The 27,199-nt window shown below is 41.8% G+C and overlaps 1 protein-coding gene and 1 long non-coding RNA gene across 12 annotated transcripts in view; one reads left to right on the top strand and one right to left on the bottom strand.

Moving 5' to 3' along the window:
• Positions 1–27,199, top strand: part of LOC108270757 (complement factor H) — a 114,362-nt gene that overhangs the window by 57,290 nt on the left and 29,873 nt on the right. For 9 of the 11 annotated variants that reach the window (XM_053683168.1, XM_053683169.1, XM_053683173.1 and 6 more), the window contains 4 exons: positions 18,695–18,868; positions 21,422–21,613; positions 26,466–26,639; positions 26,731–26,904. In XM_053683168.1, coding sequence (XP_053539143.1) covers positions 18,695–18,868; positions 21,422–21,613; positions 26,466–26,639; positions 26,731–26,904 — 714 coding nt within the window. Of the gene's footprint in view, positions 1–17,169; positions 17,310–18,430; positions 18,605–18,694; positions 18,869–21,421; positions 21,614–26,465; positions 26,640–26,730; positions 26,905–27,199 lie in introns of those variants that run through there. The other 2 variants (XM_053683176.1, XM_053683179.1) reach the window with 2 other exon arrangements.
• LOC128633707 (uncharacterized) overlaps positions 1–27,199 on the bottom strand; it is an 83,788-nt gene that overhangs the window by 25,042 nt on the left and 31,547 nt on the right. The gene's annotated exons all lie outside the window — the stretch shown is intronic.

Genomic DNA, 27,199 nt, shown 5'->3' on the forward strand with positions numbered 1-27,199 from the left:
GCTGCAGTTCGCGTATCGCACCAACAGCTCAACAGATGATGCCATCGCCACAACCCTACATCTGGCCCTCACCCACCTGGACAAGAAGGACACCTACATTCAAATGCTGTTCATAGACTTCAGTTCAGTATTCAACACAATCATTCCTCAGCACCTGATTGGAAAGCTGAACCTACTGGCCCTGAACACCATCTGCAACTGGATCGTGGACTTCTTGACTGGAGGACCTCAGTCAGTCCAGATCAGGAACAACATCTCCAGCACCACCACGCTGAGCACTGGCGCCCCCAGGGCTGTGTGCTCAGTCCACTGCTATTCACTCTGCTGACTCACGACTGTGCAACAATGCACGGCTCCAAGAACATCAAGTTCGCTGATCACACGACCGTGGTGGGTCTCATCAGCAAGAACAACGAGTCAGCATACAGAGAGTAGGTGCAGCAGCTAACGCACTGGTGCAGAGCCAACAACCTGTCTCGCAATGTGGACAAAACAAAAGAGATGGTTGTTGACTTCAGGAAAGCACGGAGTGACCACTCTCTGCTGAACAGTGATGGGTCCTCCATGGAGATCATCAAGAGCATCAAATTCCTTGGTGTTTACCTGACGGAGTACCTCACCTGGTCCCTCAACACCAGCTCCATGGCCAAGAAAGCCCAGTAGTGTCTCTACTTTCTACAAAGGCTGAAGAAAGCCCATCTCCCACCTCCCATCCCCCCGACATTCCACAGAGGAACTATTGAGAGCATCCTGAGCAGTTGCATCACTGTCTGGTTCGGAAATTGGATCTCATTGGATCGCAAGATCCCACAGCAGATAGTGAAGACAGCTGAGAAGATCATCGGGGTCACTCTCCCACCCATCAGAGACATTTACACCACACGCTGCAGCCGCAAAGCCACCAGCATTGTGGATGACCCCACAGACCCCTCACACACACTCTTCTCCCTCCTGCCATGTGGAAAAAGGTACTGAAGTATTCGGGCCCTCACAACTAGACTGTGTAACAGCTTCTTCCCCCAAGCCATTAGACTCCTCAATACTCAGAGACTGGACTGATACACACACACGCGTGCACACTCACACTCACACTGAACTGAACACTATCCCATTCCCATTGAAATATTTGCTCATTCCTGCATTGACACTGTTGCATTTTTTGCTGCTACTTAATTTATGGTCACTATATACACTTTACCTGACTGCTACCACAATAACTACTATGTCCATATTTGGTATAAGCTAATTTGTGGATTACTCAATCATAGCATGTTATGTTTACATTGATAACATTTTAAAATTATATTGTTATTCCTTGGCAGCTATCTTTTGCACTACCTGTTATATCAGACACTTCCACACTAAAACTGTGTACTGCTCGATGCTACACTGTCACTTACTGTGCCTATTGTCCTGTTTTAATAGTTATTCTACTGTCCTGTGTTTTGAGCACACGTCTGCACGTGCACTTTTTATAGAATGTTTGTAGATCTAATTTAGTTCTGTGTTATGTGGTTAGTGTGTTGTTTTATGTAGCACCATGGTCCTAGAGGATCGTTGTTTCATTTCTCTGTGTACTGTACCAACTGTATATGGTTGAAATGACAATAAAGTCACTTGAACTTGAAAACATTCTAACTGCTGAACTGATATGGCTATATTGTTATCTACAGGACTAATTATTATTAATTATTATTACTGAGTTGGTGCGGCAGCTTTGTTATGGCCGGGCCTGACATCCAGTGTGGCACAATGGTTTCGAGAGTGTGAATGGTGCAAGGCCACCAAAGAGACCCAACCTTTTCATAGTACCTTCATGGGCCATCTGTTGGCCTTTAAACCAAATGAAATATTGGCAATAGACTTCACTGTGTTAGAACCGACTTTTTCAGGGTTAGAGAATGAACAAGTTATGACAGACATCTTCATGAATCATGGCTTGGCTGTGCCTACACTGGACCAACAGGCAGAAACAGTGGCCCACATTTTGGTGGTGGAATAGTTTTATAAGTTCAGTGTCCCTGGTCGTATCCATGCAGACTAGGGCCGTAACTTTGAGTTCTCCCTTGTACAACAAGAAGCCTTGTGCACTGTATAACATTGAAAAGTCTCGCACTGACCATTATCCACTATATGGTAAGGGGTAGTGCGAGACTTCTAACCTTCTACGTGCCCTACCTATGTCCAGAATGATGGATTGGGCCTTATGCCGCTCATAGGTGCTTTTCTGCTACAATACTACCTCTCATCAGGCAACTTGCGAATCTCCATATTTTTTAATGTTCAGGCAGGAGCCATGACTTCCGGTGGACTTTCCTTTGGGTCGAGTATAGGAAGTGGGGATTGGTAGTGTGCACGATTGGGTGAGGGAACATCAGGCAAGGCTAGAGGTTGCTTTTGAGTGGGCATGGGAATGACTGGAGGCTGCTGCTGGTCACTCTAAGGCACAACATGATGTCCACATCCGTGATGCACCCCTAGGGGAGGGCCAGTTAGTTTATTTATGTGAGTATGGTGCTAGAGGTCATCATAAAATTCAAGACCTGTGGAGCACAGTGATGTATCAGGTTGTGTAGGCATCTAAGATGGGTGGGATAGTATAAACCATTGCACCAGTGGATGACTTGGGCAAGGATAGATGCATTCATCGCTCGGCCTTGAAGCACCAGATCCAGAAGGATTGTCTGGCTCCAGCCTCCACAGATCCCCCTGTTTTGGGGGAAGAGATGCCTTCAGTAGAAGTATCATCAGAGGATGTTGATCTGCTGATGTTGGCACCAGAGACTTCTCCGGTATGTTGGGGGCCAGTTCCTCAGGTTCCTGTTTCTCAGGGCCCTTTTCCGTCACAGAGTAGGCAGGCAGGTGTTGAAAAATGGGTCACAGTCTCTGGGGTCCTTGGGGTTCCTGATTTTGTATCATGCACACCATCGGTGCAGGATAGTTTGATGGAGGGCTGGTCATGTACGGATGGCAGCCCCTTGTGGAGAACTGGGAGGGCCACTGTGGACCACCATTCGAACCCGCACTGTGGCGAGTTAGCAGGTGGTTGAATGATAGCCGGTATACTGAGCTGCGGTTCCTGTTGTGAGTAACCGTAAAACATTGTGTCTGGTGTTTGTTCAACCCAATTGTAAGTACACCTCTCCCCTTTATCACATTGGGGCTCGGTAAATGTAGTTTAACTCTCGGGTCTTTTTGTTAAGGTAAGCATGGGGAGTTGAACATCCAAATCTTCCCTAAGACAAATTCCTAGCCAAAGACGCTACATGTGACACTGCTGCTGTTTTTTCTAGCTGTTTTGCTTATGGTCAGTTGTTTCTGCTGTTTTGCTTACAGGCTTTGTCTTTGCTGTTTTGTTTTGTGGCTTGCTTGTGCTGTTTGTTTACAAGTTTTGTGTCTGTTGTGCTGCATATCAGCTTCATTTAGTTTGTTTGTGTAGTTTTGTTTGTTTCCCTTTCTTTGTGCTTTGTGCTGTGTCTTTTCCTTTTGTTATTTTTCATTGCTACAGTGTCAATTAATTCTTGTGGGTGAAAAGCATACAGTTGTGACCTCAGCCACATGAGCACCATGGCGTCCAGCCCTAATTGTGCAGGAGGGGTGAGGGCAAACCACAGTGGGCCATGTGTTTTCTCCTCGGAGGCGAACACATGCAGTCCCGCTTGGCCAAACCTCGCCATATGGACTCCACCACTTGTGGGTGGAGCCACCATTTCCTGGGCCTCAGCCTCTGCCTCAACAGGATGTCTGCCCCCATATTTCCAGAATGTACATTGCACTCACTGACAAACTTTCCTTCTGCCCAGAGAAGAATTAGTTGCACCTGTCTGAACAGGGGGCGGGGACATAATCCTCCCTGGTGGTCAATATATGAGACCACTGCTGTGTTGTCTGTAAACACATGGTGACCTCTCAATTGAGGAAGAAGAAATTTCAGTGCTAGAAATATGGCCCACATTTCTAAACAATTTATATGCCGCTCCAGATGAGGGCCGCTCCAGAGGCCATGAGCTGGACAACTGTCTAAGACCGCGCTCCAGCCCGTGAGGGAGATGTCTGTCTTTACCAACTTGCACTAAGGAGACACCCCTAGAGTGTGACCCCAGGCTAGAAACCGGGGACACTCACACTCTCAGAGCACGTAGGCATCACCGCGTGACACTGACTACTTTAAGAAGTTCCGTCCTTGAACGAAACCCCCAACTTTGTCAGCCACCACTGAACGGTGGTGAACGGCAATAGGCCCATAAGCTACAATATTCTCCCAAGATCCAGCTTTATCTTGCTCAGTGTTGATAGGATTGACCCTATGCATGTTGGTGATAGAAACGCCCTCATCGTAGTAGAATCCTTATAACCCCTAGAAAAGGTGTCCACTGCACTGGGGAAAGCATACTTTTCTGAGGTTCAACCTGAGCCCCAAGCTCTTCATGTGGGCAAGAACAACATCTTGATGTTGACCAACCAGTTCCCTGAATCATGCTAGAATTAACCAGTCATCCATGTAGTTTAGTACACAGATGCCTTGGAGTCACAATGGAGCCAGAGTGACATCCATGCACTTTGTGAAGAATGATATTAAGAAGTTGGAAGTACAGTAAACCGCTTTTCAAGTAGTATAAATATATATAAAATAAGAAATATAGTGTAAATATGAAAATAAATTATAAACTAGAAATACAGGAAAAATATAACTTACTCATGATTCAGATGGTGAAGATTCTCGTCTCGCAAGGAAAGCCTTAATTTTTAGAGAACCATGAAGAGAGCCAGTTATAAGGGTGGGTCAAACTGCCCCCCCTCGAGATAACGATAAGACCAAGGTCCCTCCCGGTTGTTTAGTCGTCTTGTCTACGTTATCTTATTTCCCTAGGTAAATGAGAATTCTGGTTTCTGACCCCCTAAGGTAACTGAGAAGTCTGGTTTCTGACGCCCTAGGTAACTGAAAAATTCTGGTTTATGATCCTCTGAGTAACTAGAAACTCTGGGTTTTTATTTTCTGGGTTATTGGAAATGCCTGGGTTCTGATTTTATGTGTAAATTAAAACCCCTGGTTTCAATTCTATGTGTAAGTGAAATCGCCCTTTTCTGGAACATAAGAGTAAGGTAAATGAGCTCTTTTTTTAACCCTATTGGTAGTGAGATCATAGTCTTTTTGAAACATATGGGTTATTTAGTGTGTAAATACAGTATAAATACTGGAGCTTAAGCTCAGGGTATTGGGATCACTTTTGAGAATTCTCATCGGTGTGGATCTCGTGTGGTGGAATGGAACAATAAAGCTGGACCCTTGCTTCTTCTCACTCACGGCTGGTGTATTTTTTCTATCTCCAACTGGGCTCAGAGGTAGATGTGAGTATTGGCTTCTAAGTTGAGTTTTAAATGTTTTTGGGTAATAGGCTAAATTTGAGCCAACATGTGAGAGGATAAAGCTAGCGATATTTCTATGTGGAAATATGCACCTTTTAGATCTATCATCACAAATCAGTCCTCAAACTGAATCTCTGGAACGATAAGTTTGGGCATCAGCATCTTGAACCTGTATGTCCAAAGAGTACAGTTCAGATGAGGCAGATCTAAATTTGGCCACATACTTTTGGCCAAATTGGCCACTATTTTTTGTGGACCAGGAAATAACGGCTGTAAAAACCTCCCTCCCTCATGGAACAGGGTACATGTTCTATGGTCCCTTTGTCCAAGAGGGATCTTACTTCCTGCGCTAACGTCGGGCTCTGGTCTGTGCTGACAACTGATTCGTCCCTCCATGGCCCCTCAGGACCGGTATGGCAGCCACAGTTGCGGGCAGCTACTAGGCCCAATCGAAAGAGCGGTCCTGAGGGGCTGTGGAGGGATGAATCAGTCTGGCTGTCAGCCTGGCTGTCTGCGGGGGTTGGCGGGCTTCCATATTCACCTTCTGTGTCTCCCTCACACTAGTGCTGGCCCGGGTTCCACCTGTGGATGCCCGGGTGAACTCGACACAACAGGGAAGGAACTGGCTGAATGCCGCCATATGTCGAGTTCACTCAGCAGGTCTGCTTGGTAGGCCTACAACACTGTCATTGTCTGCAGTGACCCACAAGCAAGACTACTACAGCATAGGCCTTGCCCACCAATGCCACGGTGGCCTTACATGATGGCTTGGATGGCAAAGCTGGCCCCCCTAATTACCTGCCGTCGATGGAGAGAGATAGCTCGCAAGCGCCTCCTCCACCTTCAGCATAGCTAAACAGCCATGCTGTTCATTCCCCACAATGGCCAAATAATCCAACATCGTGGGGTTATAAATTTGGCTTAGGGAGAAAAAGGCTCATCCAGCCTTAGTAATCACATCAATCACTTTATATGCTGCTCTCAGTTTTTAGCACATCCTTCTGGCTCCTCAGAGACAGAAAGGAATTATTACTATTATTTGTCTGTGTGTGTGTGTTCTCTTGAGGCTGCCATCGCATGCTACATCCCTAGATACTTCACCCAGAAAGTGTGCACTATTCCCATGTGGAAACAGGAGCAAGCCATAACACACTTCCTGAATTCTCTCACTCATATTTTTCTCTCTCGCTCATTACTTTTTTTTTCTTCTCTTTTTTTAAAGGGATAGAAAAGTTCTGAGATTTTGAGAAAAGATAGGAAATGAAGCGTCTTTTTTTTTCTTTAAACAAACAACCATCATGCGGTCTTTCGCTGAAGATAATAAGGCTGATGGCGCAGTTCACAGGTGCTATACTTATATCACACGACGTGCTTAATTGCCATGTCACCTGATCATGGCAGGCCTATAAATAGGCATGATTTTTCACAAGCTTCAGATGCCAGATGCGCGTGAGAGGCGCTCCCATGGTGTTATGCTAAAAGCAATGTCGGAGTTCCCTTCTCAGGGAATGTCACGTATCAAGAAACTCTGGACTCCACTTCCCATCAGCCACTGCACTGCACTAGTTGTCACATGACCACCTGCACCTGATTCATGTTTTGGTTAATGAGCACTCATGGGTATAAATAGTCCTTGTCTGCACCATTAGGTTGTCTTTCGTTGTCTTAGACTCCCGTTGTTCATGTCTCGATGTTTGTATCTTGCCACAGTGTGTTTAGTCAAGTTTTCATAGTGTCTTTGTTTCATAGTACGTTTGGTTTAATAAATGTCTTTATCTACATCTACATCTACATCTGCATCTGCGTCTGCATCTGCTTCTGGCTCAACCATCCAAACCGTGACAGAACGAAAGACCCACTATCAGAAGCAGCAGATCCCCACGATGGATGCCTGGTTTGATGCATATGCGGAGTGGTATTTAGGACTGCTGGAGCGGGGAAGAAGGACAGATGAACTGCTCGCACAGAATAACCGCATGCTAGGCCTGCCGCAGCTGGACAGACCATGCACCAGGCCACACCTGGCATTCGTAATGGAATACGCCAGGACACGCCGACGGGAGGGGGAATTTTTGGTCGGGGCTGAGACCAACTCCCACCCTTCCTCCCCTATTATGGATCTCGCTCAGCCATCATGCCCCGCCGAGGACGTCGCTCCGCTTCCATGCCCCGCCGAGGACGTCGCTCCGCTTCCATGCCCCGCCGAGGACGTCGCTCCGCTTTCATGCCCCGCCGAGGACGTCGCTCCGCTTTCATGCCCCGCCGAGGACGTCGCTCCGCTTTCATGCCCCGCCGAGGACGTCGCTCCGCTTTCATGCCCCGCCGAGGACGTCGCTCCGCTTTCATGCCCCGCCGAGGACGTCGCTCCGCTTTCATGCCCCGCCGAGGACGTCGCTCCGCTTTCATGCCCCGCCGAGGACGTCGCTCAGCCTCCCCGTTCAGCTGAGGACGCCGCTCAGCCTCCCCGTTCAGCTGAGGACGCCGCTCAGCCTCCCCGTTCAGCTGAGGACGTCGCTCAGCCTCCCCGTTCAGCTGAGGACGTCGCTCAGCCTCCCCGTTCAGCTGAGGACGCCGCTCAGCCTCCCCGTTCAGCTGAGGACGCCGCTCAGCTTCCCCGTTCAGCTGAGGACGCCGCTCAGCCTCCCCGTTCAGCTGAGGACGCCGCTCAGCCTCCCCGTTCAGCTGAGGACGCCGCTCAGCCTCCCCGTTCAGCTGAGGACGCCGCTCAGCCTCCCCGTTCAGCTGAGGACGCCGCTCAGCCTCCCCGTTCAGCTGAGGACGCCGCTCAGCCCGCCTGTTCAGCTGAGGACGCCGCTCAGCCCGCCTGTTCAGCTGAGGACGCCGCTCAGCCCGCCTGTTCAGCTGAGGACGCCGCTCAGCCCGCCTGTTCAGCTGAGGACGCCGCTCAGCCCGCCTGTTCAGCTGAGGACGCCGCTCAGCCCGCCTGTTCAGCTGAGGACGCCGCTCAGCCCGCCTGTTCAGCTGAGGACGCCGCTCAGCCCGCCTGTTCAGCTGAGGACGCCGCTCAGCCTCCCTGTTCAGCTGTGGACGTCGCTCAGCCTTCCTGCTCCATGGCAGATAGCGTTCCCCCCTTCTGCGTCGAGGAGACCCACGTTCCTCTCCCTGGCCCCACGGAGACCCACGTTCCTCTCCCTGGCCCCACGGAGACCCATGTTCCTCTCCCTGGCCGCACGGAGACCCACGCTCCTCTCCCTGGCCTTACAGGGGACTTCGCTCTGCCTTCCAGTTCAGCTGGGGACGTTGCTCCGCTTTCAGGCGCCGACGAGGACGTCGATCTGCCTTCCTGCTCCGCCGAGTACAGCGCTCTGTTTCCCCGCGCCACCGAGGACGTCGCTCTGCCTTCCTGCTCGGCTGAGGTCGTCGCTCGGCCTTCCTGCTCGGCTGAGGTCATCTCTCTGCCATCCTGCTTCACTGAGGATGTCACTCTGCCTCCATGTTCCGCTAAAGACGTCGCTCCTTTTCTTCGCTTCTCTCAGTATGTCGCTCCCCCTTTCTGCTCCACGGAGGACATCGTTCCCCCCTCATGCTCCGCGGAGTGCATCGTTCCTCCCTTAGGCCTCGCGGAGAACCTCGCTCCTCTTCCTGGCCTCGCGGAGAACCTCGCTCCCCCCTTGAGTCTCATGGAGAACATCGCTCCCCTCTCCTGTCCCGTGGAGGACGTCGCCCTGCGTTCATGCTCTGCCGAGGACATTGCCCCGTTTTCATGCTCTGCCAAGGACGTCGCCCCGCTTTCATGTTCAGCTGAGGAAGTATCTCAGCCTCCCTGTGCCATTGTGGAAGCCACCCGGCCTCCTGGTTTTGCTGGGGACATGTTTTCCAGGGGGCCAGGACCACCCGATGGAGGACGTATAATTTTGGGCGCTCCGGGAGTAGCGCCCTTGGGGGAGGGTTCTGTCACGTATCAAGAAACTCTGGACTCCACTTCCCATCAGCCACTGCACTGCACTAGTTGTCACATGACCACCTGCACCTGATTCATGTTTTGGTTAATGAGCACTCATGGGTATAAATAGTCCTTGTCTGCACCATTAGGTTGTCTTTCGTTGTCTTAGACTCCCGTTGTTCATGTCTCGATGTTTGTTTCTTGCCACAGTGTGTTTAGTCAAGTTTTCATAGTGTCTTTGTTTCATAGTACGTTTGGTTTAATAAATGTCTTTATCTACATCTGCATCTGCGTCTGCATCTGCTTCTGGCTCAACCATCCAAACCGTGACAGGGAACAAGTGGAGCTCATTGCAGAGCCAAATGGGTTGAGTTTGACGTCTAGCTTCCCCTCCGCTGGACATCTAGCTCCACCCATTTGGCTCTGCAGCACATGAAGCACCACTTGGAAAGATGACAGACAGTCACAAACAACTCAGCATAATGGCAGTATGTTAAGCTGAACTTTAAAGATAAACTGAACTTTGAGATATGTGTTAAAAAAAAAACAAACAAGCATCTAAATATACATAATTTGTGGTTCAGCAAAGCATTTTAAGTTTTAATGTTATGTTAGCATGTTAACACTGTCTATTATAACTGATTCATACTATTGGCATTAAATGAGCTAGATAGAATTTATCCCATCTCCTACAAAAACATTGTGCTTGAATAGCCCTAGCAACTGGCAACTTTTAGCAAGTGTAGGCAGTGTGTTTATTATGATAAATATATATATATATATATATATATATATATATATATATATATATATATATATATATATATATATATATATGATAGATGTTGTAAATGCTGTGTGTTTGTGTTTAACCTGTACAGAAACATCAGTCTTAAAAAAGGACATGATCCCCTTCTCTCTATTGAGAGATGCACAGTGTGCTGCAGGAAATACCACTGTGCCCACTGTAAATTGGTGTGTAACCATTTGCATGAAGTACAAAATCATGTAAAAAATCATGTTTGAATTCTAGTTAAGGAAGGTGTGTGTGCATTATTATAAGTTTCTTATGCAGTTCAGTTATTTTTTGTGTGTGTGTGTGTGTGTGTGTGTGTGTGTGTGTGTGTGTGTGAACATGTAGCGTAAATGAAGACATAATTAAGTATGTCTAAAACATGTGAAAAACAAACCTCCAAAGGGGTTCACAAACTCAATTTAATTCAATCACTATATGTAATTTGCCAATATGTAGATTGCTCAACAAATGTTTAATATTCCCTAGCACCACACTTAGAGGTTAATTATCTGATGAATGTTTATTTTATTCTTGTGTATTGCTCGTTTCCCCTTCTCTCTTTTGCCCTATGGTATAAGACAATCTACAAATTGACAAATTACATATATAATAATTGAATTATTTTATATTGCCATCTTTTTTCAGTCTGACATGCCTGTAATCAGGAGGTGGTGGTGCCATCAATTACTACAGGCATTTCCTCTGGCAAGGTATGAGATGATAACTCTACTTTGGAGATATCCAATATGTGCATTCCCTGTATGCAGGTCATTTGTAATACATTTGAAAATGCACACTGGAATATTTTTTTATACTGTTTTGTCACTTTTTTTTGTCACAAAATCAAGTACAACCGTCAGTCACCAAACAAATGATCCAACCCAAGCTAAACGTTATGGAGGTCACCCCATCTGTGCCAGACATCATGGAGGTCACCCCAACACAGAGAATCCATGTATGTACAGGGAATGTTTATGTATGGTTGGTTTATGTAATTACCTTTCCTGTTTCATAAAAGTGTTTGAGCAACACTTGACTAATTACATTTATTATTGAAATGTCTTATATTTTTGCACAAAAGACTTGGTGGTGATGAAACAGATTCTGCTTGCCTGTGAGTGGGTGGAGGAGAACAGGGAAAGTTCGCTTAGCACAGATCATGAGGATGAACAAGTGTGGGAATTTCACATTTCATTAGCTGAACGCTGTGGGAAGCGCCCTCGTGCGTGACCGTTATCTAAAGCTTGTGTAACATCATGCCTATTTATAGGCCTGCCTTAATCAGGTGACATGCCAGAAGGATGAGCTAAAAACTGAGAGCAGCATATAAAGAGCTGCTTGAAGTGATTACTAAGGCTAGATAATGACAGATTATTTGGCCATCGTGGGGAATGAGTGGCATGGCTATTTAGCCAGTGTTGTAGGAGATTTGGATCTCAGGAATATGTAGCTTCAGCTCTGCTGCTATTTCCAGCTTAATGTAAAATACAAGTTGATGTATTATGTTATGTGATGTTATGTGATGTTATGTGGAAATGATTAAAACTGTGTTATGATTAAAACTATGAAAAGAACCTCAACCTTTCAGCCCGGGGAAACACAATCGCGTCAGGAGAAAAAGAGGTCCAAGAAGAAGAAAGGGAACAAGCCAGTCCCCAGGTACCCAGCAACGTACCCAGCAACAGGGAGCAAAACGGACTGGAAAGTCTTCTGGTTCGGGGGCCATTAGGAAAGCTGTTCCTGACATTATACACCTCTAGCGAGACCTGAGAGATTTACAGCTCAACACGTCGGATGTAAAGAGAACTGAAAAGCTGATATTGAAAAATGATCGTTTAGTGAAAGAATGTGATAGTATACTGAGTGTCTTGAATCAAATGAGAGCTGAAGCTGAAATGTTAAAAGCGCGTGCTAAATACAGGAGAACTGAAGGCATTAGGAAATTAAATCAGAGATATGGGAAAATAGCACAAGATTGTACTTAAGAACCAAGACCCTCTGCTTGTAATAGACAAATAGGTGAATTGGAAAAATTGATAGAACGCTTAAGTCTGAGGAAAACCCAGTAAAAACATACATCCAGTTTTTACATCCTGTTTTTACAGCTAGCGCTTTAAAAGACACAGCTTTAAGGGTAGCGTTCAAAACCACAATCTCCCAACCTATGTCTCTCTGTTAAAAACTCAAATAAGGGCATGCTTTCTGTTTTCTACATGCAGCTTCAGAGCTAGCGCTCGTAACCGCATCCGGAGACCTTTGAGAAAGCGTTGCGGTCTTGAGCAAATACTTAGACCCTAGCGCCCGAAACCACAAGCAAAAGATGTAAATAAACTGAGGAAAGGCAAGTGTAGATGGCCAGTCCTCAGGTGAAGGCTTACTCGTTTCTTCCTTCTTGTGAAGGAAGAAAAACTATCTGACCCTGCATGGTCTACGGGTATTTTTTATGTCTCTTCTTAAAAGAAAACCATTATCAGACTCTGCATAGTCGTTGGTTGTTCTTTATTTTATTTTCTTTATATTCAGAGTTAAGATAATTGTAATCCTTTTGTTCTATAATAAACCGAAGTCCATATAAAGGACGATTTGTATATCTTACTCCAAGAGTAAAATCCTTTGTTACCAACTCCTTCAGCGTAAGGAAAAGGACTTCAATGGTTCTCTAGCCCAGCGGCATGAAGACTCCACCCCCTGAGAAGGTAAGAGGAAGTGATTCTACAGGCTCTATCAGTTGTATGACAGAGTAGAGTGTAGAGGATTAAAATTTAGGATATTAATTCTCATGAAATTCAATACTAGGCTGAAGATGGAGGAGGCTTTCCATCTCTCCATCAATGGCAGGTAATTGGGGGGGGGGGGGTGGCTTTGCAATCCAAGCCATGTAAGGCCAACGTGGCATTGGTGGGCAAGACCTATGCAGTAGTGGGTCTTGCTTGTGGTCACTGCAGACAATGGCAGTGTTGCAGGCCTACCAAGCAGACCTGCTGAGTGAGCTTGACATACGGCAGAATTCAGCCAGTTCCTTCCCTGTTGTGTTGAGTTCTCAGCGCTAGTGCGAGGGAAGCACAGAAGGCGAGTACGGAAGCCCACCAACCCCTTCAGACAGCCAGGGGAACTGGGCAGCCACAGTCGCGGCCTGCTACTAGGCCTGATCTGAGAATGGGAAGTTTTACAGCCGTTATTTCCTGGTCTTCAAAAAATAGAGGATTATGCAGCCAAGTTTAGATCTGCGTCATCTGAACAGTACTCTACGGACATATAGGTTCAAGATGCTGAGGCCCGAACTTATTGTTCCACAGATTCAGTTTGAGGACTGGTTTGTGACAATAGACATATCGCCTAGTCACAGCAAGTTCCTGAGGTTTGCATACAAATATTGGGTTCTTCCCTTCGGTCTAGCTTTATCTCCTCGCACCTTCACAAAGAGCACAGATGTCATTCTGGCTCCATTATGACTCCAGGGCATCCGTGTACTAAACTACCTGGACGACTGATTAATTCTAGCACGATCCAGGGTACTGGAAGTTTAACATCGAGATGGTGTTCTTGCCCACATGAAGAGCTTGGGGCTCAGGTTGAACCTAAAAAAAGTATGCTTTCTCCAACGCAGTGGACAACTTTTCTAGGGGTTATAAGGATTCTAATATGATGAGGGCGTTTTTATCCCCAACATGCGTAGAGTCAATCCTATCAACATTGAGCAAGATAAAGCTGGATCTTGGCATCCCCCCCAGTCTACAAGAGACTGTTGGAGCTTATGGCAGCAGCAGCCAATGTCATACCATTGGGCCTATTGCACAGGAGCATGGCCTGCCTGCAGTCCTGACCTGTCTCTGATTGAGAATGTTTGGAGTATTATGAAGTGTGAAATAAGGCAATGAATGCCCCGTAAAGTTGCACAGCTGAAGAAATGCATAATGGATGAATGGGGGTAAATTCTGCTTTCTAAACTTAACCAACTGGTGTCTTCAGTGTCCAAACACTTAATAAATGTTATTAAAAGAAAAGGTGATGTTATACAATGGTAAATAATCGACTGTCCCAACTTTTTAGAGTGTGTTGCAGTCATTAGATTTGAAATAAGTGTATATTTTCAAAAAATATTTTAAATTCACAAAGTAAAACATCAAATAATGTGTTAACAATGTGTTTTCAATATAGTAGTGTTTTCAATAGTTGTGTATGAATCCCTCAATTTAGCAGAAATGCTAAAGTTTAATCAAATGATTAACATAAATGTTCACCTTCTAATTAAAGAAGAAACATTAGAAATCCCTGGGGATGTCTCGGTATCGCAAGATGGTAATGACAGACACCTCGCTCACGGGCTGGGGCGTGGTCTTAGATGGCTGTCCAGCTCACGGTCTCTGGAGCGAATTGGTTAGAAATGTGGGCCATATTTCGCCAATAAGGCAGTGGTGGTCTCATATATCGACCACCAGGGAGGATTATATTCACGCCCCCTATTCAGGCAGGCACAACTAATTCTTCTCTGAGCAGAGGGAAAGTTTTGGTCAGTGAGAGCAACGTACATTCTGGGTACATCCTGGCTGAGGCCCAGGGATTGATGGCTCCATCCACAGGTGGTGGAGTCCATATGGCGGAGGTCTGGGCAAGCGGAAGTGGATGTGTTCACCTCAGACACACTGCACAACACACTGCCTCCTGTAGTTCACCCTCACTCCTCCCGCAAGGGCAGCCTTGCGAAAAAAAAATGTCCATAAGCAAACCATCAGCGGTGTCATGTAGCAAGTACCATCTTCAGCTAAGGATTTGTCTTAGAGAAGATTTGGATGTTCAACTCCCCACGTTTACCTTAACAAAAAGACTCATGAGTTAAACTACATCTACAGCTCCACAATGTGAAAAAGGGGAGAGGCATACTTAGAACTGGGTTGAACAAACACCAGATGCAAAGTTGTATGGTTACTCACAACAGGTTCTGTGGCTCTACATACCAGCCATCATTCAACCACCTGTTAATGTTGCTGTTACTGAAAGCGACCTCCCCCAGCAACTCGCCACAACACACATGCCACCAGCTCCACCCTAAAACTGTACATAAGCATATTATCCTTGAGATGTTCACATCATTACACCATGAGCAAAACCTCAACGTACCTGAATGGAAAGAGGAATGGAAACAGAAATGCCAGGGAGCGAGGAACCCAGAATCACCTGGACATGTATACACCTGTCAAAATAAGGGTCGTGATAAAATAGGGTAGCTCCCACCTCATTGGTCTGCCAAAGCCATACCCCAAACAGGGCTAATAGGATGGTTAATCACTTATCCTACCACATTATGGATCTGACTGTATCTATAAATCCCACATTGTTTTCGGAGCACCACCTGGAAATCCAGCAGTTCAGCAACTATAATCTGCTGTAAGCTACATCAGCATGTCGCATTTGGAACAGGCCAGAGCATATTACTACATCGCCTTTGCTAATTTACACGCCTCTACAATGTTACTCTTAGTAAACTCTGACTGACAAAGGCACTTACTGACATTAGCTCATATGTGAAACACTACCCTTGAAAACCTATGCTTGCCTAAGGCCATAATACTACCTGCTATGTTTGGTGCTCTGGCTCCTGTAATGCACCTAACTAAAGCTGCTGGTGCCCCTAAAAGCCTAGCGCAATTTCAGTTAAACTGCTTGTGACAATGTTCTTAAAATTGCTTTAAAAAATAAAGTATAATTGAATTGAATTGAACAGCAGAAACTGAACATCAGAAAATGAGTGACAAGTGCAGAAGTAAACCATCAGGATGGATCAGGCAGATCAGTAGGGCAACAGGAGCAACAGCAGTAGACTAATATGCAGGGTCCAGTTTTTATAGAAGGAAGCAATGCTGAATTATGTGAACTTTGTACTCAGTATGTTAAAAGTCTAACGATTTTTTTCCCCCTGTAATTTACAAAAAATGGCACAATAAATTTACACAATGAATTGAATTGTCAAATGGAAGAGTGTCTGTCTCTTATGCATTAAGCTATAGCTGGAGAACATTTATGCCATTACCATAAGGAAAATTTTTGTAAATATTGTTTTTGTAGAGATTAATGTTGGTGTTGTCAATGCTGATTAATGAATGAATCACTGATGTACTGGTAAAAGAGAGAATAAAATGTAGCCATAGATTTTATTCATCCAACATAGCAAAGAGTATTCCTCTTCAAAATCAGCACAAATTTTCCAAATGTCTGTAACCTACCTCTGCTTATCCCTTGCTAAATAAACAACTCTTTTCGGAAATCACATGGGGCCACATACTGGAATTTCCTGATCCTCTGGATGGGTCAATCAAAAGGATATTGACCTTTTGTGTCATAGTTTTTGTGGCAGCTGTCCACAAAAAGCAAAAATAAATAAGTGCTCATATTTAAAAATAATTTTAAAATTACAATGTGAGCTTCAAAAATATCTTGGCAAAGTATATAATAAGAATTTATATATTTTGTCAGAAAAATAATTCATTTAAATGTTAGGTGTTCTGGTACACAGCAGTGAAACTATCCCTTTGTTGCAGCTCTCCAGAAAAAAAGTACATTGAATAATAAATGAATATATACATATATATTATATTTGCTTTTTTTTATGTATTTACAATAAGAAACTATTTTTCTTAGCTACAGTATTTCTGTAGTATACTATCTTTCACAGAATGTGGATTGATAATTTTTGGCTGCAAATTGAAAGACCAACCCTTGTTGTCTTCATATATTGGCTTTCTTATTACATTTAGATAACAGCAGCTAATTTACAATATTTGTCTAATAAGGGCATCTTTGGACTTATTAAACATTTTGTGACCGAAAACATTTTTTTTTATTTCACCTTTATTTTGCAACTTGCCCTTTATTCTCAACATATCTGCCTTGCACACAAGGACCTGAAATGTTCAATATCACTTCTTAAAGAGACATATTTTATAATCATACACTTAAGCTGAGAATAACAAATACTTATTAAAATCAAATGATTCCACTTTTTTTTTTCTTTTCTGTTTATTTATTACCCTTTTTTATGGAACACTACTCCAAATGTTTAGAAAGAGCAGTGTCAGCTCTGATAAATGATTAACAGATGACTATTACTGATCCATTGTCAAAAAGGAGAACATAGTAATCCCTATGCTGCAAATCTGTTAAGGATGGGGTATAATATGCAAGTGGCTGTCAAAATCTTCTTTTTTGCTTTTGGGATATCTTCTTTTATACTCGCTGAAAATCAAGGTAAGGTGCCTATAAATTCTAAAAATATACTATGTATTTACTTTTGACATAACATTTATTGACATTAAACTTCATTTTAAAGAAAATATCTGAAGACAAAATAAGACCCTAAAATGGTGTCAGAGTGCTGCAGTGAAACTGAGCAGAAATATGGAAAGCCATAGTAATGTTATATAGCAAAATAGGTAAATTTGCTCTGAACAATTATTACAAATTACAGGTTTATATAAAAAGGTGCATTCAATACATTTCTGTTTCTGTAACTGATATTTGAAGGGACTTAATGATTTTTACGCAGTCCAAATTTCATGGCAGATACTCCACATAGTCTATTCTTAATAATATATCAATTAAATTTAACAAGGAGCAAAACATATGATCATTAATAAGGTGAAGCTTTCTGTAGCAAGACTGGATTTACCTTGTTTATTAGCTGCTTAATCTTTCTAGGTCAAAATCTTCCTCAAGCAACAAATGATTTGCAAATCTCACAATATTGTGCAACAAAAATTGTGAATTTGCTTCTTGCACAAATCAAATGCCTGCCACCTGAAATACCACATGGATTTACAAACGCTGATAAGGAGTACAAAGAAAACAATATACTACAATGTTGTTGTGAACAAGGGTACAATCCCACACCTGGAAATCCTAGGTGCACAAAATACGGCTGGAGTATAAAACCAGAATGTGAAGGTGGTACCCCAGTGTTTGATTTCTTGATGGTGTTAAATGAATATATGCAAATACTTTATACAGTGTACCCTAAAAAAAAATTTTATGGCTGTTTTGGAGATCTCTAAACTGCTCTCTGTTTGATCTCATTTTGGCACCAACAGTAATTACTTGTCTACTTGGGTCACCCACAACTGGTGTTGTCAGCACAAAGCCAATAGGGAAATATATATTTCTGGCTGGAGAATATGTGGAGATTATATGCTCAAAAAAATACTGGATTTTTGGAACAAAGCAAGTGTCACGAAATATTAAATGCCAAGAGGGTGGGAAATGGGAATTCAGGCCAGTGTGTGAGGGTAAAAATACAAAGAAATTAAGACTGCTAAAATATTGTTGGCACCATAGTTATAGGATACAGTAATGAAAACAAATATTTTTTGCAGATACTACCTGTGAATATCCCAGAGGTGAACATCTGTTAAATAATCCGCCCAACTTCAAGCGGATTTATAAATTAGGGGAGAACACATGGTATAGATGTGAATATGGTTATCAACGTACAGCTGCAAGTATTACATGTACAGAGAACAGCTGGGAGCCAGAACCACAATGTATTGGTATGTATACATTTACAAAAAAAGTTTATTAACTTGTTTATAATAGGTGGGTAAGTATAAAATATATTTATTTTTTTGCCTGTATTTCAGAAATTACTTGTCAAAAACCAGAGATTGCACATGGAGAAGTGCTGGGGATACAAAAGAATACTTATAATAAAAATGTAAAAATAGCGCTCAAGTGTAATCAAGGATATGAACCTGGAATATTTTTTGTCACCTGTAAACAAAATGGGGAATGGGACAACATGCGGCAATGCACATGTAAGTATGGATTTATTATTATACAACAGTTAGTTTCTGTACACTCCTTTGATGGTTGAGCGGCATTCAAAGAGTGCTTATATTTACTACAAATGCACTGGGACGTTTCACTATTTCTAGCACTATGCTTGTCTGTGTTCACAACATAAAATTCCACTTCCTAGTTTGGAACAGTTACTACAGTAATTTTAGTGACATCATCAGCAGACATGCCAAACCATATTTTTCATGAATATAACTTTTGACTTAAAATATGAAAGCTTGTCAGACAAAGATGAAAAGGACGAAGGATGCCAATTTTATCAGAAGCACCTTAAGCGGGAATGTGCAAATCAATGTGAACTAGTTAGCCAACTAGCCGATGTGCTACAAAGTGAGTGTGGCTTCTTTGGGATCTATTTCCGCTAGCGGAGCAAAAAACAAACAGAACATTTGGCCATATTCTGTCTGAAATGTCACTTAATCTATATTGAATTAATAGGGTGGCTGTGGCTCAGGTGGTAGAGCGGGTTGTCCACTAATTGTAGGATTGGCGGTTGCATTCCCGGCCCACATGACACCACATACATAAGTGTCCTTGGGCAAGACACTGAACCCCAAGTTGCTCCCGATGGCAAGCTAACAGCTTGCATGGCAGCTCTGCTACCATTGCTGTGTGAATGGGTCAATGAGACACAGTGTAAAGTGCTTTGGATAAAAGCACTATATAAGTGAAGACCATTTACCATTAATTTTTTGTTTTTAGAACTGGTGTACAACCCCAATTACAAAAAAGTTGGGATGCTGTGTAAAATGTAAATAAATGTAAATAAAATCAGAATGCAATGATTTGCAAAACTCATAAATCCATATGTTATTCACAATAGAACACAGGAAACATATCAAATGTTTAAGCTGAGGAAATGTACCATTTTAAGAAAAAATTAAGGTCATGGCCGCAACACGTCTCAAAAAGTTGGGACGGGGTAACAAAACTCTGGAAAAGTAAGTGTTAGTAAATAGAAACAGCTGGTGGAACATTTTGCAACTAATTAGGTTAATTGGCAGCAGGTCAGTAACATGATTGGGTATAAAAAAGAATATCTTAGAGAGGCATCTGGTCAAATGTTGGTGCGTAAACGGCAAGGCCGAAAATCACTTCTGAATGCACGTGATCTCCGATCCCTCAGACATCTCTGTCTTAAAAAAGCAATGAATGCCCCGTACAGTTGCGCAGCTGAAGAAATGCATAATGGATGAATGCGGGTAAATTCTGCTTTCTAAACTTAACCAACTGGTGTCTTCAGTGTCCAAACGCTTAATAAATCTTATTAAAAGAAAAGGTGATGTTACACAATGGTAAATAATCAAGTGCCCCAACTTTTTAGAGTGTGTTGCAGTCATCAGATTTGAAATAAGTGTATATTTTCAAAAAATATTTTAAATTCACAAAGTAAAACATCAAATAATGTGTTTTCAATATAGTACAGAGTGAACTGAATCTTCACACGACTCTTTTTGTTTGTGTGTTTTTTGCATTGTCCATACTGTCCCAGCTTTTTTGGAAATAGGGATGTACAAAAGGTGCAAACATTCACTGATGCTCAAGACAGCTTTGAACAGGATGATTGGTGTAATTTGTTATTATTTTCTTTAAAGGTCTATTTTTTTTTTCAATTTAATACTGCCCTTCATAAACTATATAAGATATTTATATGTTTCCCAGAAGATGAAATAATAACACTTTACACCGATTATCCAGTTCAAAAGTTTACACCCTCTGGCTCTTAATGTATCGTGTTGCTTTCTTCAGCATCAGTGAATGTTTGCACCTTTTGTAATAGTTGTGTATGAATCCCTCAATTTAGCAGAAATGCTAAAGTTTAATCAAATGATTAACATAAATGTTCACCTGCTAATTAAAGGAGGAACATTAGAAATCCCTTTAGTAAATAAAACAACATGTATTCAGTTATTATGGATACTCTTACTGAAATCAAATAGATTGTGTCTCATTCATTCACAAAATTTTACTTGTTTAAATATGTATTAATGTAAGAAATGTAACATTTTAAATAAGTAAGGAATTAATTAATTAAAGAATGAATTTACTAACTTAATAATAAGCACTAGTAGATTAATTAAATGAATAATAATAATAATAATAATAATAATAATAATAATAATAATAATAATAATAATGATGATGATGATGATGATGATGTTGATGATGATAATAATAATATAGGTATATCATTTTGTGATATTATTAGAAAACATAATCTATTTAAATTCAATATGATTTTCCATAATGACTCAATATGTACTTTTTTTTTTAAAAACAAAGTGATTTTTAAGGTTCATCCTTTTAAAGAGCAGGTACACATTTGTGTTAATCATTTGATTAAACTTGCATTTCTGCTAGTAGGATATTTGACAAACTCAGATTATAATTACATGGTGTGTTTTAATTAATTAATTACTTCATTAAATTATTAATTAATTTATTTATTTCCATTGATATTTTGCTGACTGTAGATGTAACCTTGTTGGTGATTTTTGTGTTTATTATAGTGGGTATAAACCTTAGATGCCGATATCCTGAGCGAGAAATAAATGATGCAATTCGGAATGACACAAATCTGAAGGCGTACTATGAGGAAGGTGGCGGTGTACAATACAAGTGTAAAGAAGGCTTCTACTTTCAGCATGGGAGCAAAGCCGTGTGTTCTGCAGGAAAATGGAAGTACCCACAATGCATAAAATGTGAGTAGCAAACCATACTTGTTTAAAAACAAAGAAACAAAAACAAAAATCCCTTAAAATTCTTAAGCATGCTAGCATGGCCTGCCTGCAGTCCTGACCTGTCTCTGATTGAGAATGTTTGGCGGATTATGAAGCGCAATATAAGGCAACAAAGGCCCCATACAGTTGTGCAGCTGAAGAAATGCACAATGGATGAATGGGGAAAATTCTGCTGGCTAAACTTAACCAACTGGTGTCTTCACTCAGTGTCCAAACGCTTAATAAATGTTATTAAAAGAAAAGGTGATGTTACACTTCACAGAGTGCATGGATGTCATTCTGGCTCCATTGTGACTCCAGGGCATCCGTTTACTAAACTACCTGGACGAATGATTAATTCTAGCATGATCCAGGGAACTGGCAGTTTAACATCGAGATGTTGTTCTTGCCCAAATGAAGAGCTTGGGGTTCAGGTTGAACCTCAGAAAAGTATGCTTTCTCCAATGCAGTGGACAACTTTTCTAGGGGTTAAAAGGATTCTACTACGATGAGGGCATTTTTATCCCCAACATGCGTAGGGTCAATCCTATCAACATTGAGCAAGATAAACCTGGATCTTGGCATCCCCTCCAGTCTCTACGAGAGACTGTTGGAGCTTATGGCAGCAGCAGCCAACGTCATACCGTTTGGCCTATTGCACAGGAGACCGTTTCAGTGGTGGTTTAAAAGTTGGGGGCTTCGTCTGAGGATGAAACCTCTGAGAGTAATCAGTGTCATGCCTACGTGCTCTGAGAATTTGGAGGTGTCCCCGGTTTTTAGCCTTGGGTCACACTCTAGGGATGTCTCGGTATTGCAAGACGGTAATGACAGACACCTCGCTCACGGGCTGGGGCGTGGTCTTAGATGGCTTTCCAGCTCACGGCCTCTGGAGCGAATTGGCGGGCCATATTTCGCCAATAACGCAGTGGTGGTCTCATATATTGACCACCAGGGAGGATTATATTCACGCCCCCTGATCAGGCAGGCACAACTAATTCTTCTCTGAGCAGAGGGAAAGTTTTGGTCAGTGAGAGCAATGTACATTCTGGGTACATCCTGGCTGAGGCCCAGGGATTGATGGCTCCATCCACAAGTGGTGGAGTCCATATGGCGGAGGTCTGGGCAAGCGGAAGTGGATGTGTTCACCTCAGACACACTGCACAACACACTGCCCCCTGTGGTTCACCTTCACTCCTCCCGCAAGGGCAGCCTTGCTAAAAAAAAAAATGTCCATAAGCAAACATCAGCAGTGTCATGTAGCAAGTAACATCTTCAGCTAAGGATTTGTCTTAGAGAAGATTTGGATGTCCAACTCCCCACGTTTACCTTAACAAAAAGACTCATGAGTTAAACTACATCTACAGCTCCACAATGTGAAAAAGGGGAGAGGCGTACTTACAACTGGGTTGAACAAACACCAGATGCAAAGTTGTATGGTTACTCACAACAGCTTCTGTGGCTCTACATACCAGCCATCATTCAACCACCTGCTAATGTTGCTGTTACTGAAAGCGACCTCCCCCAGCAGCTCGCCACAACACACATGCCACCAGCTCCACCCTAAAACTGTACATAAGCATATCATCCTTGAGATGTTCACATCATTACACCATGAGCAAAACCTCAACGTACCTGAATGGAAAGAGGAATGGAAACAGAAATGCCAGGGAGCGAGGAACCCAGAATCACCAGGACATGTATACACCTGTCAAAATAAGGGTCGTTATAAAATAGGGTAGCTCCCACCTCATTGGTCTGCCAAAGCCATACCCCAAACAGGGCTAATAGGATGGTTAACCACTTATCCTACCACATTATGGATCTGACTGTATCCATAAATCCCACATTGTTTTCGGAGCACCACCTGGAAATCCAGCAGTTCAGCAACTATAATCTGCTGTAAGCTACATCAGCATGTCGCATTGGGATCAGGCCAGAGCATATTACTACATCGCCTTTGCTAATTTACACGCCTCTACAATGTTACTCTTAGTAAACTCTGACCGACAAAGGCACTTACTGACATTAGCTCATACGTGAAACACTACCCTTGAAAACCTATGCTTGCCTAAGGCCATAATACTACCTGCTATGTTCGGTGCTCTGGCTCCCGTAATGCACCTAACTAAAGCTGCTGGTGCCCCTAAAAGCCTAGCGCAATTTCAGTTAAACTGCTTGTGACAATGTTCTTAAAATTGCTTTAAAAAATAAAGTATAATTGAATTGAATTGAAGATCAGAAACTGAACATCAGAAGATGAGTGACAAGTGCAGAAGTAAACCATCAGGACGGATCAGGCAGATCAGTAGGGCAACAGGAGCCACAGCAGTAGACTAATATGCAGGGCCCAGTTTTTATAGAAGGAAGCAATGCTGAATTATGTGAACTTTGTACTCAGTATGTTAAAAGTCTAACGATTTTTTTCCCCCTGTAATTTACAAAAAATGGCACAATAAATTTACACAATGAATTGAATTGTCAAATGGAAGAGTGTCTGTCTCTTATGCATTAAGCTATAGCTGGAGAACATTTATGCCATTACCATAAGGAAATTTTTTGTAGAGATTAATGTTGGTGTTGTCAATGCTAATGAATGAGTCACTGATGTACTGGTAAAAGAGAGAATAAAATGTAGCCATAGATTTTATTTATCCAACATAGCAAAGAGTATTCCTCTTCAAAATCAGCACAAATTTTCCAACTGTCTGTAACCTACCTCTGCTTATCCCTTGCTAAATAAACAACTCTTTTCGGAAATCACATGGGGCCACATACTGGAATTTCCTGATCCTCTGGATGGGTCAATCAAAAGGATATTGACCTTTTATGTACATAGTTATTGTGGCAGCTGTCCACAAAAAGCAAAAATAAATAAGTGCTCATATTTAAAAATAATTTTAAAATTACAATGTGAGCTTCAAAAATATCTTGACAAAGTATATAATAAGAATTTATATATTTTGTCAGAAAAATAATTCATTTAAATGTTAGGTGTTCTGGTACACAGCAGTGAAACTATCCCTCTTTGTTGCAGCTCTCCAGAAAAAAAGTACATTGAATAATAAATGAATATATACATATATATTATATTTGCTTTTTTTTATGTATTTACAATAAGAAACTATTTTTCTTAGCTACAGTATTTCTGTAGTATACTATCTTTCACAGAATGTGGATTGATAATTTTTGGCTGCAAATTGAAAGACCATCCCTTGTTGTCTTCATATATTGGCTTTCTTATTACATTTAGATAACAGCAGCTAATTTACAATATTTGTCTAATAAGGGCATCTTTGGACATATTAAACATTTTGTGACCGAAAACATTTTTTTTATTTCACCTTTATTTTGCAACTTGCCCTTTATTCTCAACATATCTGCCTTGCACACAAGGACCTGAAATGTTCAATATCACTTCTTAAAGAGACACATTTTATAATCATACACTTAAGCTGAGAATAACAAAATACTTATTAAAATCAAATGATTCCACATTTTTTCTTTTATGGAACACTACTCCAAATGTGTAGAAAGAGCAGTGTCAGCTCTAATAAATGATTAACAGAGGACTATTACTGATCCATTGTCAAAAAGGAGAACATAGTAATCCCTCTTCTGCAAATGTGTTAGGGATGGGGTCTAATATGCAAGTGGCTGTCAAAATCTTCTTTTTTGCTTTTGGGATATCTTCCTTTATGCTCGCTGAAAATCAAGGTAATGTGAATATAAATGAGAAAAATGTATTATGTATTTACTTTTGACATAACAGTTATTGACATTAAAATTCATTTTAAAGAAAACATCTGAAGACAAAATAAGACCCTAAAATAGTGTCAGAGTGCTGCAGTGAAACTGAGCAGAAATTGGAAAGCCATAGTAATGTTACATAGCAAAATAGCTAAACTTGCTATGAACAATTATTATACATGACAGGTTTATATAAATAGGCGCATTCAATACATTTCTGTTTCTATAACTGATATTTACAAGGACTTCATGATTTTTACACAGCCCAAATTTCATGGCAGATAGTCCACATAGTCTATTCTTAATAATATATCAATTAAATTTAACAAGGAGCAAAACATATGATCATTAATAAGGTGAAGCTTTCTGTAGCAAGACTGGATTTACCTTGTTTATTAGCTGCTTAATCTTTCTAGGTCAAAATCTTCCTCAAGCAACAAATGATTTGCAAATCTCACAATATTGTGCAACAAAAATTGTGAATTTGCTTCTTGCACAAATCAAATGCCTGCCACCTGAAATACCACATGGATTTACAAACGCTGATAAGGAGTACAAAGAAAACAATATACTACCATATTGTTGTGAACAAGGGTACAATCCCACACCTGGAAATCCTAGGTGCACAAAATACGGCTGGAGTATAAAACCAGAATGTGAAGGTGGTACCCCAGTGTTTGATTTCTTGATGGTGTTAAATGAATATATGCAAATACTTTATACAGTGTACCCTAAAAAAAAAATTTATGGCTGTTTTGGAGATCTCTAAACTGCTCTCTGTTTGATCTCATTTTGGCACCAACAGTAATTACTTGTCTACTTGGGTCACCCACAACTGGTGTTGTCAGCACAAAGCCAATAGGGAAATATATATTTCTGGCTGGAGAATATGTGGAGATTATATGCTCAAAAAAATACTGGATTTTTGGAACAAAGCTAGTGTCACGAAATATTAAATGCCAAGAGGGTGGGAAATAGGAATTCAGGCCAGTGTGTGAGGGTAAAAATACAAAGAAATGAAGACTGCTAAAATATTGTTGGCACCATAGTTATAGGATACAGTAATGAAAACAAATATTTTTTGCAGATACTACCTGTGAATATCCCAGAGGTGAACATCTGTTAAATAATCCGCCCAACTTCAAGCGGATTTATAAATTAGGGGAGAACACATGGTATAGATGTGAATATGGTTATCAACGTACAGCTGCAAGTATTACATGTACAGAGAACAGCTGGGAGCCAGAACCACAATGTATTGGTATGTATACATTTACAAAAAAAGTTTATTAACTTGTTTATAATAGGTGGGTAAGTATAAAATATATTTATTTTTTTTGCCTGTATTTCAGAAATTACTTGTCAAAAACCAGAGATTGCACATGGAGAAGTGCTGGGGATACAAAAGAATACTTATAATAAAAATGTAAAAATAGCGCTCAAGTGTAATCAAGGATATGAACCTGGAATATTTTTTGTCACCTGTAACCAAAATGGGGAATGGGACAACATGCGGCAATGCACATGTAAGTATGGATTTATTATTATACAACAGTTAGTTTCTGTACACTCCTTTGATGGTTGAGCGTCATTCAAAGAGTGCTTATATTTACTACAAATTCACTGGGACGTTTCACTATTTCTAGCACTATGCTTGTCTGTGTTCACAACATAAAATTCCACTTCCTAGTTTGGAACAGTTACTACAGTAATTTTAGTGACATCATCAGCAGACATGTCAAACCATATTTTTCATGAATATAACTTTTGACTTAAAATATGAAAGCTTGTCAGACAAAGATGAAAAGGACGAAGGATGCC

Source organism: Ictalurus punctatus, chromosome 10, assembly GCF_001660625.3.
Source record: "Ictalurus punctatus breed USDA103 chromosome 10, Coco_2.0, whole genome shotgun sequence".
NCBI lineage: Eukaryota > Metazoa > Chordata > Actinopteri > Siluriformes > Ictaluridae > Ictalurus > Ictalurus punctatus.